Source organism: Oryctolagus cuniculus, chromosome 18, assembly GCF_964237555.1.
Source record: "Oryctolagus cuniculus chromosome 18, mOryCun1.1, whole genome shotgun sequence".
Taxonomy (NCBI): Eukaryota; Metazoa; Chordata; class Mammalia; order Lagomorpha; family Leporidae; genus Oryctolagus; species Oryctolagus cuniculus.
This window is the reverse complement of record NC_091449.1, coordinates 50,701,740-50,717,627: the sequence shown is the minus strand read 5'-3', so window position 1 is coordinate 50,717,627 and position 15,888 is coordinate 50,701,740. Positions and strand designations below refer to the sequence as shown.

General features: G+C 57.4%; 1 protein-coding gene across 1 annotated transcript in view; it reads left to right on the top strand.

The window, feature by feature from the left end:
* ATP6V0D1 (ATPase H+ transporting V0 subunit d1) overlaps positions 1-15,548 on the top strand; it is a 46,793-nt gene extending 31,245 nt beyond the window's left edge. Inside the window, exons 2-8 of the mRNA XM_002711614.5 lie at positions 375-546; positions 9,507-9,685; positions 11,017-11,096; positions 14,321-14,398; positions 14,517-14,693; positions 14,772-14,849; positions 14,957-15,548. Of these exons, the coding sequence (XP_002711660.3) occupies positions 375-546; positions 9,507-9,685; positions 11,017-11,096; positions 14,321-14,398; positions 14,517-14,693; positions 14,772-14,849; positions 14,957-15,118 (926 nt within the window). The 3' untranslated portion in view covers positions 15,119-15,548. The remainder of the gene's footprint in view (positions 1-374; positions 547-9,506; positions 9,686-11,016; positions 11,097-14,320; positions 14,399-14,516; positions 14,694-14,771; positions 14,850-14,956) is intronic.
* Positions 15,549-15,888: the final 340 nt, after the last annotated feature.

The following is a 15,888-nucleotide window of genomic DNA, read 5'->3' as shown; positions in this document are numbered from 1 at the left end:
GACCTGGAGGGCAGAGCCTATATTGTATTCTGCTCTAGGTTCAGCTCTAGAGCCTCACATGTAGAAAGGCCTCAAAAGCTGTGGGTTGTGAATGGCACCTTGCCTTGGCCACCTTGTCATTTTGGGGCACAGTTCTTTGATTTGTTCTTAGACTTGGGCCCTATGTGTTTGCTTGTAGCCTAGAGGTCTGCGGCATGCCAGGGCCTTAGCATGGCCACCCTGTAGTAGGCCTTGAATCAACAGGGAGGTGGAGGTCAGGGTAGCAACAAGACATAGCTGTAGGGGAGAGGCTGGGCCTGGAGTGAGGTTGGGGACTGGGGACCTCAGGGGAGGCTTAGCAAGACCAATCCTCACCCTCCCACCCTACATTCCAGACTTGAAGCTGCACCTGCAGAGCACGGATTATGGCAATTTCCTGGCCAATGAGGCATCACCTCTGACAGTGTCAGTCATTGATGACCGACTCAAGGAGAAGATGGTGGTAGAGTTCCGCCACATGAGAAATCATGCCTACGAGCCGCTTGCCAGCTTCCTGGACTTCATCACGTGAGTGTGCCCTGTAGCACCTGCCTCTCTCACTGGGCAGGAAAGCTACCCCTGAGAAGCTTACAGCATCTGCCCTTGTGCCTGTCAGCTGTTAGAGCTGATGACAGCTCTGTCAAGCAAGCTGTCTGCAAGCACTGCCCTCAGAGTCCTCCTGGGCTGTATGACTGGGCTGGTTAGCCAACAACCTTGGACTTGCAGGCCACCACCCTGAAACAGGGTCACCAGTGAGTTCACTGCTGGTTGGGGTTGTGGTGTGCAGGGTGTGTGGGTGGTGTGAGAGTATTCTGCATGATAGTGCTAGGTGGAGCCCTTGCCCTATACCCCTAGTGTTACAGAGATTGGGATGGGGAGCCCTCTTTCTCACTTACCTTATGGTAGCCACACTGACCACTGCCTAAGCCCCTACCCCCATGTCTGCATCAAGAATTAGGGGATAGACTGAGTTCTGAAGAACCTGGTTTCTGGGCTGAGGCCCATTCTCCATCTGCTGTCCTGGATCTCAGGGAGATTGGCTGGGGTAGGGGGTGAGAGAGTGCTGAATGCCTAGCTGCCTTTCCCAATTCTGTCCCAAGCCCCCAGAGCTCAGGTGGGCTGGTCCTGGGCTGCCCCAGCTTCTCCATCATGGCCCTTGGGTGCAGCTCTGCCTACCCTAGGCTCCTGGAGAAGCTGAGCAGGAGGACCCTGAGTTCTGCAGGCTGGGAAAGTGTGCCTGCACTGGGCAGTCTGTGTACCAATGGGGATATGGGGAGGCCCTCTCTGCAGGCCTGTCCCAGGAGCTGTGAGCTATGGCTTGGTGGACACAGAAATGGGCCCAGCCAGGTGGCCACCCACGTAGTGACCAGAGGCTTGACCGGTGGCTAGCATCTGAGTGTGTCTGCATCATGGAGAGTGAGGTGGCATGGGGAAGTGTTTCCCTGCACTCTTCTGGAGACATTGTCCAGTCTTCTCTATTCTCTATCATGCCCCCACTCTCCCCTAGCCCACTTGTCCCTCTAGGAACAGAGATAGGTGCCTGCTGCTTGGCCTGATTCCTTCCCCAAGCCAGGAGCAGCCATTTTCTGAAGTAGAGTCTGCATCCAGTTGGCTCCCTCCTCAGGCAGGAGCAACAGGCTGGGACACCCAGAGGGCTCGGGGAACCTGCCCATGCTGAGATGCCGGCCTTTTGGCCTCAGGCTTCCTTCCCCAGGGACCTCCCTACTGACCTAGCCAAGCCCATACTCATACGGCCCTGGTCCCTCTCAAGATACGCCAACATGGGCTTCCTCAGACAGGAGGCGGATTTGGGGTGTATTGTGTGCTGCTTCACCAGGGTCACTCTGCCGCACCTTGTCTTTTAGTCAGCCCCTGACGTGGGCCTGTGCGTCCCCTGCCCTAAGGCCAGAGCCAGGACATACCAGGAAGCAGTCCATTTATTGCTGGAGCCCAACCTTCACCTGCAGTTTGTTTGCACAAGGCTTCTTCAGCTTCCTGGTGCCAGCTAGGCTGGCCAGAGAAAGCCTGACCCCATGCCAGTGGTCAGAGGGTATCTGTCATCCCTCTTGCTCTGCACTAACCCCCTTGCCTGTGCATCTAGCCCCTGGCCTATCTTGGTCTCAGCCTGCCAGGCCATGAAACTGGAGAGGACTCTGAGCGTGACTGAGGCCGAGCAGCCGCCAGCTCTTTGCTGGAGGTTGGCTGCAAGCACCAAGTGTGCTTTAAGCAGCCAAGTGCTATCCTGTGGCAGGCTCTCTGAATCCACAGCTTCCCCGCCCCTTCCATTCATGGGTGACTGTGGCTTATGGTCTTCCTGTCCTCTTACTCCTGCCCTCACTTGGGAAGAGCTCAGCAGCCACGTGTCCACCCATCTGAGCTGTGGCTGCTCATTCCATGACCCCATCATTCTCAGTGACCCACTCCCCTGCACCTCTGCTCCACTACAGCCACCCCCACTGCCGGCTGCCCAAGGCCATGTCACCACCTGGAACTGCTCCACCTTTGGAATCGCTGAGTCAGGCACCCCCTCTCTACCCACAGCCTTTAGGCCCTCCAACCCATTCTCAGTCCCTTGTGGGACACGGGTTCCGGACTCAGCAGGACACTGGGCCATGCTTCCTCCCCTGCTGCCTCTTCTGTCTTCATTTCCAGCCCTCCCCAGCTGAGGTTCCCTGGTCCATCATTCAAGGACTCTTCTGCCAACATCCGCAGCTCACTTGGCCGCCCGACTCCTGGACCCGCCCGGCTGGCAGCCCCCCAACCCTGGAGGAATCCCAGCAGCCTCCATCCTGTAGTCACCTCCCCCCACCTCCACTCCCGAAAGCAAAGGCTGGGGAAGTTGGCCACTGCAGGGGGATCCTCCCTGCTGCCAGAAGTGCATGCTCACCCATTTGATTAACCTCAGCGTGTCCCTGTCCAGTTGTCCTTCCTTAGTACTGTGCAGCCCCCCAACAAGCTTGGGAAGACCACCTCCCTGTCTAAATGCCTGCCATCCCTGTCCCCAGCCTTTTCTCTGGGCAGATGGCCCACATCCTCCTCCACAGAGACATGGAAGCCAATCTGCCTCCCAGCCCTGCATCTGTACCCCACCCCACCCCCAGCCCCCCAGACCCTGTTCCAATGGCAGAAGCAACCGCCTTGTTTCTTGGATCCTTCTGTGTCCTGAGTCCCCTCCTCCTACTCCCTGGACGCTGAGTGGCCACTCATCTGCAACCCTGTCTGGATAGTCTCTTTCCCTTCCAGATTCTTCCCATCAGCCTGTGAACGAGCTCAAATCTCTCACAGCAATCTCATTAAAAGTCCATCTCCTGGGGCCCACACTTTTACATTCACTTCAAGTTCTCTCACCTGCCCCACATCCCTTGACCTTCCAGTCAGCTTCCAGCAGTCCCCTCACTCTACCCCAAGGCCCTGGCCAACGTGGCCCCACACAGCAGTTTCCCCTCCTGACATCACTGTGTTTTAACCCCTGCCTCACTGGGTGCTCTGCCCTAGCAGTTCCTCCTGGGCCTGAGGAGTGTTGCAGAAAGTGGTGAAACGGTCCGTAGGGGCCCTCCTACAACTGACTTCCCTGAGGAGGGGGCTAATTGGCTAAAGGCAAAGGCGTTTGAGGGAAGAATTGGAGGATGGGGTTTTAGGGAGCTCTACATGTCCTAGTAGCCAAAATGGAGTCCCTTGCTCTGTGTCCTGCACAGCAGCCTCCAGTATGCTGTCCACTCGAAGAAAGTGGATGCTTCCCTGGAAATGCCCAGAGAGGGCTGTGGACATTGTGGCACAGCAGATGAAGCTGCAGTTCACGATGTCCCCAACCCATATTGGAGTGCCTGGGATCAAGTCCCACATCTGCTTCCAATCCAGCTTCCTGCTATTGTGCACCCTGGGAGACAGCAGATAATGACTCAAATACTTGGGTCCCTGCCACCCATGTGGGAGACCTGGATGAAGTTCCTACCTCTTGGCTTTGGCCTGGGTCAGTCCTGGCTGTTGTGGGCATTTGGGGAGTGTGTACTCTCTCTCTCACTTTCAAATAAATAAGTAAACTTTTTAAAAAAGGCGCAAAGGAGTATACCCAGAAGAGTGCAGTCTTGTGGGTGATGGCCCATCCCAGGTAAAGACTAGAGGTAATAGTGGTATGGCTGCACACAAAGCTGGCCCAGCTAGGGACAGAGGTCAGGACCCCCACAGAGGTCATGTTAGCTCCGTTCCATCTCTCAGAGAACCTTCTTAGTTGCCTTCAGAGTTGGCTCAGGATGGCTGGAATGTACAAGCAGAAGCTGGTCAAGGCTGGCCAGCCTGTGACCACTGCTTGCGCTCAACCAGGCCCAGTGTCAGGAGGAAGATGCTTGCACTTGAAGGGACAATACCCATGGTAGTACAGACAGCACCTGGATGGATTTGTGGGCAGCTTCAGCAAGTGGGTCCAGGACCAGAGGCAGCTTCGCAGTATTGGGAGGACTCCACGGTCAAGTGGGGAGAGAGTGGGTGCAGATGCCTGAACCGGGGCATGTAGCCTGGATACAATAGGTTCCCCAGGAGCAGACAGTTACTGTGTGGTGTTGAGATGCTCCCACTCACTTGTGTGGCACTATCATGTTACTGTGTCACTGTACCAAGGGCTCCTGCCAGGCTCAGCCATTGATTTGCTGGGGGACTTGGAATTGAAGACCTTGGAGAAGACCTTGATGTGGGTCATTCCTTGATGGTTTTCCATAGGAGAGGCAACCCCAGAAGAGAACCAGGGAGAGTTGCTTACAGGAAGAGCCTGATCTCTGGTGAGCCCCAGATAGGCTTCAAAGATACTTGTCCTTGAATGCAGGTGCCTCTGGAGGGAGTCTTACCTACTGTGCAGTACTTGCCTTTCAGTAGCTGCCTATTTTTTTTTTTTTTTTTTTTTTTTTTTTTTTTTGACAGGACAGTGAGAGAGAGAGACAGAGAGAGAAAGGTCTTCCTTTGCCGTTGGTTCACCCTCCAGTGGCCGCCGCTGCAGCCGGCGCACCGCTCTGATCCTGGCAGGAGCCAGGAGCCAGGTGCTTTTCCTGGTCTCCCATGGGGTGCAGGGCCCAAGCACCTGGGCCATCCTCCACTGCACTCCCTGGCCATAGCAGAGAGCTGGCCTGGAAGAGGGGCAACCGGGACAGAATCCGGCGCCCCAACCGGGACTAGAACCCGGTGTGCCGGCGCCGCAAGGTGGAGGATTAGCCTATTGAGTAGCTGCCTATTGATAAAGCCTGAGCATGGGTAACCTCTGGGTGACCCATGGGTAACCCATGGGCACCATGTGGGTGAGCTGAGAGTCCATGTTTCACTTACGTCAGGGGCCTCAGTACCCCCAGCTGGAGTGGACATCTGGAATGTGGCTTTGTCTCAGGACAGTGGCCTCAAGTGTCAACATATTGCATTCTTCCTAGGACATGGTGTCCTAACCTTGGGCCCTGCTGGGTCTCAGGTGTCCCTGGACCACTCCACCCTGAGTCCGCAGTGCTCTCTATCCATCACATGGTTTCTCAGTGGGTGGCTGGTCTCTGTGGGCTGGGGCCCCAGGCCTCTGTGGTTTCTGGGTCCCTATCTGGACCTGGCTCATACCCTGAAGGAGAGCTGGTGCTTACACTGTTCTCCTGGGCCTAAGGGAGAGTGCCCAGGAGTTCCTGCAGACCCAGGGGGCTTAGATCAAGGGGAGGGTCCATCTGGGCCCAGCTCTGCAATGGGCCACACTTCAGGCTGATTGCAGAGAGGAAACTGAGGCTTGAGGGGTCTTATGCTGTTCACTTCTACCCTGAACAGAGCTCTTTAGACCCAGATGTGCTTATTACTAGGAGCTCATGGGAGCTCCTTCTGGGAGCTGCTGGTGGCCAGGGTGGCTCATCAGGGCCAGGCTCACCCCAGGGCTGAAAAGCCTTACTCTTCCAGCAGGTGGCGCCAAAGGGCACAGTAGAGGGCAGGGGTTGGCTGGAGATTCTGAGGGCTTCTTGGAGGAAGTGGCTTCCTAAACTCCATCCAGAGATTTCTGAGGGCCCAAAATGAGTTTTGAAAGCCCAGGGCAAGAGAGGGCCTCTGGGAAGAGAAATACAGACCACCCTGTCCCCACCCCACAAGGGCCTCTTTGGCCTGGCTGGCAGCTGGCCATCCACTCCCCAGCTGTCTTCCTCTGGAGGGAGATGCTGACCAGCTGGAACCTCATTCTCTCCTATCGAGGCCAAATGAGGGGAGGGATTCTGGAGTGGCTTTCTGGGGGCAGGGAGGCAGCTGCTGAAGCCAGGCAAGGAGGAGGATTTCCCTGCCTGCTGATGGCCCTAGCCTTGGGAGAAAGGCACGCAACACAGCTGGGCCATCATCAACTCTGCCAAGCCTGTGTCCCTGAGGGGAGGATTCTGACCCTCAGTGGTAGGGGAGAGAAGCACAGGACACTGCTGCAGCAGCCTCATCACCCAGGGGAGGGAGGTGCTAAGCCTGGTACTGGGTCATTCAGGGTTGGCCCAGCCTGGGTTAGCAGGGCCTTGAGGGGGCTGGGTTGGCGTGATGTGAGTGGCCCTTAGTTGGTTCAGCATTTTCCTTGGTGCACAGCTAGGACTCCCAGCAAGAGAGGCTGTGGGGAGCCATGGCGTGCTACCACTGGCCTGCACATCTGTCAGGGCTGAGAAGTGAATCACAGCTAGCCTGCTCCACATCACTGGAGGGACAGCGGCTAAGGCAGCCAACAGTATCTTCCCACAGGGCTCTCCCCCAAGGCTGGGCTAGGACCCGGAGGAGTGCCAAGGCCCCTCCCTGACCCCAGTCCTATCCCCAACACAAACAGCTTTAGTTGTGGGCACAAGGAGGGGGAGACTTGAGAAGAGGAGAGTGTCTTAGGGGAATTCCTCTGAAAAGGCGAGACCAGATGGGGATTGCAGAGCTGGACGTGGGGCCCTGGACATGGGGGGGGGGGTGTGGATAAGTAGCTGTGGGGACACGGAGCTCCTCTGCCTTATGGTGTGACAGGGTCTGGTGCTCATCCTCTCAGGGCCTTATCTGTTCTGACAGTGGGCTGGTGACGCTAGTGGCTCTGGGATCACTTGGATGATGCAGGTCAAAGGGTGTGCTATTCTCCCTCTCCCCATCTGGAGGGTGTGAGAATGTGAAAGAACATCTGTAGGCTCCGGAGCAGAGTCTTTGTGGTCGTCAAAGATAGTGTGATGGCTGCAGAGAGACTGGATAGCACACAGGTGGGATTTTGGAGGTGCCAGATGCAGAATGGGCCCTGGGCTCTGTGACATGCTGGACATGGAGGGGGCAGGAGGCATGTGCTGTCCAGAATAGACAGAATGCAGGCTGTGGCTGGAGACCTAGGCACAGAGCCCTGTCTGGCAGCCTCTCTCTGAGTTTCCTTCATTCTGCTAGCTCTGTGGGGTCAGGGGCAGAAGGCTGGCCATATGGGCCTCTTGGCTTGCAGCTGCAAATGAACCCTGCATGAGGTTTGGGAAGAGGGGCCTGTCTCTTCTCAGTGCACATCTTGTAGCTGACCCAGCCAGACAGGGTGGAGAGAGGGCAGCTCTCTGGCCTCAGGCCCAGGAGAGCAGAGGTCATAGCAAAGCGCCAGGCCGGGTTGGAGCTGGGGGAGTGTGCAGCAAGCCGGGGGGGGGGGGGGGGGTCAGGCTAGGACAGGAGCTGGGGCCTCTCCTTCCTGCTGCCTTTCTGGAGGGCCTGGTGGGAGTGTCCCTAATGGCTGGCCCTCAGGCCCTGGGGCACCACCTCACTCTCTTCCCTTGTTACTAGAGACCACCTCCTACCAGCACCTTTCCTGGACAGCCTCAGCACTGGGTGCTCAAGATCTTGTCACATGTCAGAGGCCCAACTCTGGCTCACTCAGAAATTAGAATGATATCTGTGCCTGGTACCCAACTCAGAGCAGCAGCTTCCACCCCTGCTCCCCCTTCTGTGGGCCCCTCATGCCCTCCCTCCCTCCAGCCTTGGTGGACATTCCCTCCAGTCCTCCCCTGGCTCCCTGGCTCCCTCGTCACTGGTGATAGGCTTGGGACAGTTGAGACAACTGCGGTCTGACAGTGGCCTGGGGCCACCTCCCCTTCTTCATCTGTCTCTACATGGGTGACCACACAGAACTCTGACACAACCCTTTTGTGACACAGGTTCTGGCAGAGCCTTGTCCTTTGCCCAGTCTGAACTAGGCAGCCCCAGCTCCACAGCCCCCTCTGCTGCCCATGTACCTTCCAGAGCTGGCCTTCTGCGGAGCAGGGCTGGGAGCCTCAGCCTGAGCCCGACCTCAGCCCCTCCTATCCATCTAGGTCTCTGGGTCCTGGGTGGCTGCCTGGCCTGGCCTCAGGCTCTAAGGAAAGAGGGTGGTTCTCTCTTAGAAGCAGGGCTGTGCAGGTCTGCCAGGCCCGGGTCCTTACTCTAGGGGGGCTTCCCACTGACTCCCCTTGAGAAACTTCTCCACCCAAGCCCTCAGCCTTCCCTCTCCCCATGCTCCTCTGTCCCCACCTAACTGGCCTACAGTCTCCCCTGCTTACATCCTGTCCATGGGTCCCTAGTGTTCAACCTAGGTCGGCATCCTCAGCCAGGCCTGTGCTCAGCCTTCGGGCCTCTGCCTGCTGGCAGCACTGCCATGCCTGGGCTGTGCCCTTCCTCTCCTCCTGCCAGCGCTGAGCAGGTTCCATTCCTTGAATGTGCCCACTACTCAGTGTGTGCCTCCAGGCCTTTGCACACACTGTTCCTTCTTGCAGAACACACTTTGGTCTCCCAGTCCCTTTATCTTTCAGGCTCCCGGCCACACCTACCCCCAGGCTGAGCTGCTACCTCCTCTCTATATGCCCACAGTCCCCTGGTCCTGTAAAAACATTGCACAGGGTCGGCACCGTGGTGCACTAGGTTAATCCTCTGCCTGCGGCGTCGGCATTCCATATAGGCATATTCTAGTCCTGGTTCCTCCTCTTCCAGTCCAGCTCTCTGCTGTGGCCTGGGAAAGCAGTAGAATATGGCCCAAGTGCTTGGGCCCCTGCACCCACATGGGAGACCAGGGAGAAGCTCCTGGCTCCTGGCGTCAGATCAGCGCAGCTCCAGCCGTTGTGGCCATTTGGGGAGTGAACCAACGGAAGGAAGACCTTTCTCTCTGTCTCTCTCTCTCACTGTCTGTAACTCTACCTGTCAAATAAATAAATAAAATCTTTAAAAAAAAAAAAAAAAAACATTTCACACTGTAGGGTGGTTACTGCTGTCCAGTCTCTTGGGATGCATGACCCTCTCCTGCCCCTGCCCCCAGGGGAGAGGCCATTTCTGTCCTGTGCTCCTGGTGCAGTGATGGAGGTGGGGGTGGTTAGGAACTTGAGAGGAACTTGGCTGAGAGGTGAGCCGGTGGCGCCCATCCACAGTTGCTGTTGAGTCAACACAGTGTTAAGGGGTTGGTGGCCTGTTCAGGGTGAGGGCAGTGGCGCGGGCTGTGCCAGGACTTCCCAGCCCCCATGCTGACGGGCTACCCTGCTGTTGCCTGCCTCCTATAGTTACAGCTACATGATTGACAACGTGATCCTGCTCATCACGGGCACGCTGCACCAGCGCTCCATCGCCGAGCTCGTGCCCAAGTGTCACCCGCTAGGCAGCTTTGAGCAGATGGAGGCCGTGAACATCGCACAGACCCCCGCCGAGCTCTACAATGCCATTCTGGTGGACACACCCCTGGGTGAGCCGCTGGGGTGGAAGCAGAACAGGGATGGTGGTGTCCATGACAGCACCTGAGTGTGGGGTGTGTGGCCACCCAGAAGGTGACAAGACTTGTCTGCTGGCGGAGACTCTGGTCTTCCCCTCCTCTTCTACCATTCTCTCCCCCTCTCCCCCTCCCATCCCCTGTGCACGGCTTCTTCACCTTTCCTCTTGCCTTTGCTAGGCCAGCAAGCCACTCACAGGGCCTAACCAGACCATCTAACTTTGTGGAGCAGTCTGGTTCTCAGTGTGCAGTGGGGCTGAACTCATGGAGAATAAAGAAGCCTGGGTCCTTGGAGTCCTGCGGCCTCACAGACTGTGGCCCCAAACTGGAGCCTCAGTAGGGCCGCAGTGGCTACCCGTGACAGCGAGGAGGGAAGCAAATAGCTTCATGGACCTCCACTGAGCAGGGCCCAGGGGCCACAGCAGACAGCACTCTGTAGGATGCAAGGTTCATGTCAGAGGCTGAGTAAAGGAGGGAATCGGCAACTTCTGCAGGGCCTCGCCTCGGCACTACTGGCTCCTGCCTGCCTAGAAGGCTGAAGAGAAGACATTAAGGCCATGAAAGATAGTACTGCCGTCACCAGAGTTCCAGGCCCCAGGATGCCACCTCCAGGAAGCTACCAGGGTTGAACCACAGGGCTGTAAAGCTACAAGTCCTGTGTGAAAGGCCTGAGTCCTACCTGTTCATCTTGTCTTCTGTAGACTCTCCCAGTAACTGAGCTAGTTCTGAGCTCTTGTAGCTTCTGCAGTTTTCATCTTTTTTAAAGAGACAGTCCAGTGAATTTGCAGACCCTCCTGATGAATGGGGGTGCTCTTTCCTGCTCTGGCCTCTCCTTCCAGCCCCGAGGTGGGCCCCTAGGGTCTATACCCACCCAGCTGTTAAACTCATTCCTTGCCAGAGAAGGAGGCTGATTTTCCAAGTATGGGTGCCAGGCCTTCCTGGGAGATGCAGAAAAGTGAGCACCAGGCCCCAGATCTACAGCTGCCCCTGGAGAAGGGAGAATGTCACGGCCTCTTATGCAAGCCTGTCTTTGGCATGGTCTGAGCTTGGGTCTGCCCCAGCGGCGATTAGATCATGTTATGGCTGGCCGCCTCCTTTATAAATCAATTTTAGGAGCAAGGAGGCAGGAGAAAGCTCAGGTCAGTGTGCATGGCCCAGAGTATCGCCTCTGCCACTTCCAAGGCAATAGCTCAGACCAAGTTGGGGGTCCCCCGATACCCAGCCACAGGGCCCCTCCTTACCCAGCAGGGCTCTTGCCCAAGCCACTCGCCCCACGTGCCTCTCATGCCTGCGCCTTCCCTTCCCAGCGGCTTTCTTCCAGGACTGCATCTCAGAGCAGGACCTTGATGAAATGAACATCGAGATCATCCGCAACACACTGTACAAGGTAGTGGCCTGCACCAGCGGGGGTGGGGTGGGGGGAAGGGGTGGTTCTTTGTGGGCATGGTTGTTGGAGGCTGTGGGATGCCAGAGAGTGGTGATTGACTGTGAGGTGCTAGGACAGGACACAGTTGTACCAGGTGCCTGTCCTGGGGGCTTATCCACTCTCTGAACCCGTGATGGGTACAAGGCTGCGTGGAACAGGTTCTCCATCCCATGGTGCCTGCGGCAGGCTCAGATAAGATCAGCAGGAGTGGCTGGTGCTCCACTGCCTGGCCTGTCAGAGCTGGCTCCTGGATGGCCACTCCCCCAGCATCCAGGAGGGTCACGGGCCACCACCCAGGCCATAGCCCTTGGGCCTTCCTCTCCTGGGCTATTGCCAGCAAGGACAAAGCACTTCAGCAAAGGCAACAGTGTGCTCAGTTATGGTGGGGGCAGGGACCCAGCCAGGCATATCCAGGTCCTCATGTCCCTTTCAGGTTCCCACCTACCTTCTGCTTCCCACTGGATTGTGGATAGACTGGCTGACTCCTGGGGCTAGAGGGTGTGGTTGGTATTCTAGGGTCTGCATTGCCCTGATCCTAAGAGATTAAGAGCCAGCAACCACTTGGGGACATGTGGGACAGACTGGGCTCTGGTTGTGGTGAGGTTCTAAGCTGTGGTGTCCTTACTGCTGATGGGCTATGCTCGGAAGCATGGATCAGCCTTGGGAAGGCCCTGAAGGGGGTTTGAGGATGGCAGGGGCCCGGGGACCTGCTGACCGAACCCTGAGAGCATGTCAGTCAGTCTTTGCATTGAGCCCCTTTCCTGGTGGGGGCGGAGCTGGCTGCCTGATGTTTGTCCGTAACCTACGCCTGGGACCCCACAGTCTCCCTGTGGGGGCCTGAGCCAGACCACAATGAGGGTCTGGTGGTAGGGGAAGGAAAGGCCTGCCTGGAGATGCATAGTATGGCAGTGAGCAGCCTGGGCCAAGCGCTCTGCTGTGAAGTTCCAGGTGGCAGTTAGGAGAGAGATCTGGAAGAAGAGGCAGCAAAGGATCAAGTCATCCAGGGCCTTGAATGTTAAGCCAAAAGTTTGATCTTTATTCTGTGGACAAGGTCAGCAGCAGAGGTTTTCGGCAGAGCAGAGAGTGTGCTCAGAAAGCCCTCTGCGGCTGCAGTGTGGAGGACAGATGAGAGGCTGGTGGTAAGAAGGTCACCCACTCCTTTCATCCTCGGGACTGCCCTTGGAGCACAGGTGGCAGAAATGGAGGCCTTACAGAAGGGGGCTGGCTGCCTTAAGCCACACAGTAAGTCACTGGCAGTGCTAGGGATCACACATGGCTCAGCCTGCTTGCAAAAGCGAGTGTTCTCACCCACCCCGCTTCTAGGGAGGCCAGCCAGCCAGTCAGCCGAGCATGTGCGCGTACACACACTCCCGGTACTCTTGCCTGCCCAGCTGGCCCGTTGCCGGGTTCCCTGCCCTGAGACAGGGTGAGGGGTGCGGCTGTCCCCCCAGCCTCACCCACGCCCTTACCGGGCCCGACTGGTTCTAGCTGGAGTCGCTGGCGAGGGCTGCCCAGGCACCAGCTCATAAACACCAAGCCAATATTATGGGCCCTGTGCCAGGACCTCCTGCCCAATGGGCGATGTCCCAGCCCAGTGGCCACAGATGGGAGATTAGGCAGACCCTCAGCTGCCTGGCGGGTGGGAACTGTAGGCAGCTGGTGCAGCGGCTGTGGGCTGGCAGACTCCAGGGAACGGGGCGGGGAGATGACCTTGGTACCTGGGCCTCTAGGGTCGTGCCCATAACTTTAGCTGCCCTAGCCTCCAGGGGAGCATCTGGGCCTATCCCACCAGCCTCTCTGACCCAAGGGGTGGCCTCTTCAGGGGCTGGGGCACATGGCTAAGCAAATGGGTGGGTAGCAGGGCATGGAGCCCAAGATGTAGCTGGTGGTTTCCCCACAGATACAAACTATAGCCCCCCTGGGGCGGGGCTTGGCTGGCCACAGGGAATGGAGTGACTGGGAGATTCCTAGAGGGACTGGGAAGCACCACCAAACAAGGTTGGCAGCTGTCTCTGCCCCCACCCCCACCCCCCAGGACTTTCTGATTCCCAGGGATTCCTCGGTGTTGGGCTCCACTCTCCCCATGCAGGCTTTTTATTTCCTGACTTATCTTAGACTTTTGTTTTGTGTGACTGTAGTGGTCAACCTCAGACCTTCCCCTGAGCTTGCCTAGTGTTGCTGGCCAGGCTCAACCTGGGCTCCTGGACTTTGAGGTCTCATCTGGTAGTAGCAGAACCTGTGGGCCCCTGTCAGCCAGGGGTTGTGGAAAGAACACACCATAGCTTCCACTTGGGATGCCTGCCTCCTGTATCACAGTGCCTGGAATCGAGTCCTACCTCCACTTCCTATCCAGCTTCTAGTTCACCTTGGGGGCTCTGAGTGCAAGGGGCTCCCCATGGGGCCTGCAAGACCATCTTTGACGTGGACAGGCGTGGGGAAGGGAGCCTGGCTGGTTTTGTTAGCGAATGTTGGGAGGGACCTGGGGCCTGGGCTGTCCTGTCCTTTTCTCACACCCAGCAGATCCAATTTGCCTGGGCAGGAAGTACTTGTTCCCACTGGCTGCCTGCGTGCCCCTCCATAGCACTGGGAGGCTGACGTGGAGTAGGCAATAACCATCCCTCAGGAGGAACTGGCCTGACAATTTGGTTTCTGCTGTGTCATGCCTGGGGGCTGCCTAGGGGGTGGGAGGACATGTTCCATCAGGTAGGATATAGCCAGGGGCCAGGGGAATTCAGTCCAAGCTGTCTCTGTGAACTCTGAGGAGTAACCTTCCCTCACTAGCCCATGAGCACCTGATTTTCTATGGCTGAGGGAGGAAGGCTTGGAAGGTTGTAGGGAGAAAGTAGATCAGAAAGGGGAACGTAGAGGTCCCTCTGAGCCTGGTGTTCTGTGGGGTGAGGGGTAGGGTCACTGTACCCTGAAGCAAACAATCAGTAGGCTGGAAACGGGTCTGTCCCTGCGGGGTGGGAGACTGTAGGCTGCTGCTGCTTGGTTGGCCAATGGTTGGAATCAGTGGATGTTTCAGGGGCTCTGGCCGGCAGGGCTGCCTTGGCCAGTCCCTTCCATGAAAGGGGCTGGGAAGGGGAGGAAGGAAGTGAGCAGTTGGCTGGACAGACCCCCCCACCCCCCCGGTCCGGGTGTTCTACCTTCCCTAAGCAAGCCCCCTGCTCTGCACATCTACACAGGCCTATCTGGAGTCCTTCTACAAGTTCTGCACCCTGCTGGGTGGGACCACAGCTGATGCCATGTGCCCCATCCTGGAGGTGAGTGCCTGCCTACCCTCCTGTTTGCTAGTCGCCACTGGCCCTGGCATGGAGGGAAAACCCTGCCAACCTCTTCCCCTCTCCTCCCTGTCTCCTTGCCTGTGCACGGGCCCCACAGTTTGAAGCAGATCGCCGCGCCTTCATCATCACCATCAACTCCTTTGGCACGGAGCTGTCCAAGGAAGACCGAGCCAAGCTGTTCCCGCACTGCGGGCGGCTCTACCCTGAGGGCCTGGCCCAGCTGGCTCGGGCTGATGACTATGAGCAGGTCAAGAACGTGGCCGATTACTACCCAGTAAGTGCCCTGGCTGGCGGGATGATGGGTGGGCCTGTGAGCCACACCCTTCTGCTCACCCACTGCTTTCCCTGCCAGGAGTACAAGCTGCTCTTCGAGGGTGCAGGCAGCAACCCTGGAGACAAGACCCTAGAGGACCGATTCTTCGAGCATGAGGTGAGTACAGGGCTCTTGCATGGCCAGCCCGTCATAGGGAGGATTTGATGGCTTTAAGTCTGACTGTTACCATGTCACCTGTATAGCTCACCCGCCTCTGTCCACAGGTGAAGCTGAATAAGTTGGCCTTCCTGAACCAGTTCCACTTTGGTGTCTTCTATGCCTTTGTGAAGCTCAAGGAGCAAGAGTGTCGTAACATTGTGTGGATTGCTGAGTGTATTGCCCAGCGCCACCGCGCCAAGATCGACAACTACATCCCCATCTTCTAGCATCCTGACCCAGGGCTCCCCAGCACGCTGTGTGTGTCTGTGTGTGCTGTGACAAAGCCTGGGGCTTCCCCGCTGGCCCTAGGGGATAGCACATTGTCCTGGGGGCTGCCCAGCTCCCCTGACACTCCTTTGAGACTGCTCTTAGGCCTGGAAAGGGGCTGGGTACCTCATTCCCCAACCAAGGGTGGACCAAGACCCCTCTTGAGCAGAGGACCCTTTGGCCCTGTGTTTACAGCTGCTACATGTCTGAGAATCATGTGGTCACTTCCGTGTCCCTCCCTAACCTGAGAATCTGGGCATGTGTGAGCCTCCTTGCCCCTCTGTGGGTTACTCCCAGCACTATGGCCCATGGGAAGGGTAGTATGTGTGTGTCCTTAGGGCGTGGGTAGGCAGCTCTGCCCCTCTGAGACAATAAAACTGCCCCGTGTAACCCTGCTGTCGGCTTTCTCCTTTGGACCCTGGTACTTCTCCCTCAACTTCCCTCCTGACCCCACCTTTGTTGAGTCCACCACAGCCTAAGCTTTCTACTGCCTCCCTCAGTTGGTTCCAGGTGGGGGCATCAGGGGAGGAGAGCCCCTTCCTCAGATGCAGAGACAGACCCTGTGAGCTGGGTCCTGGCCTCGGAGAGAGGCCTCTCCAGTGTCTTCGTTTGATCTTATCTTGTGATCAGGGTCACTACCCCTACTTCACTGTGAGGAAACCCAGGCCTATGGATGAATGATTTGCCCAAGGTCACCAGGGGTCAGGGAGTTGGGAACCAGAGTCTACCA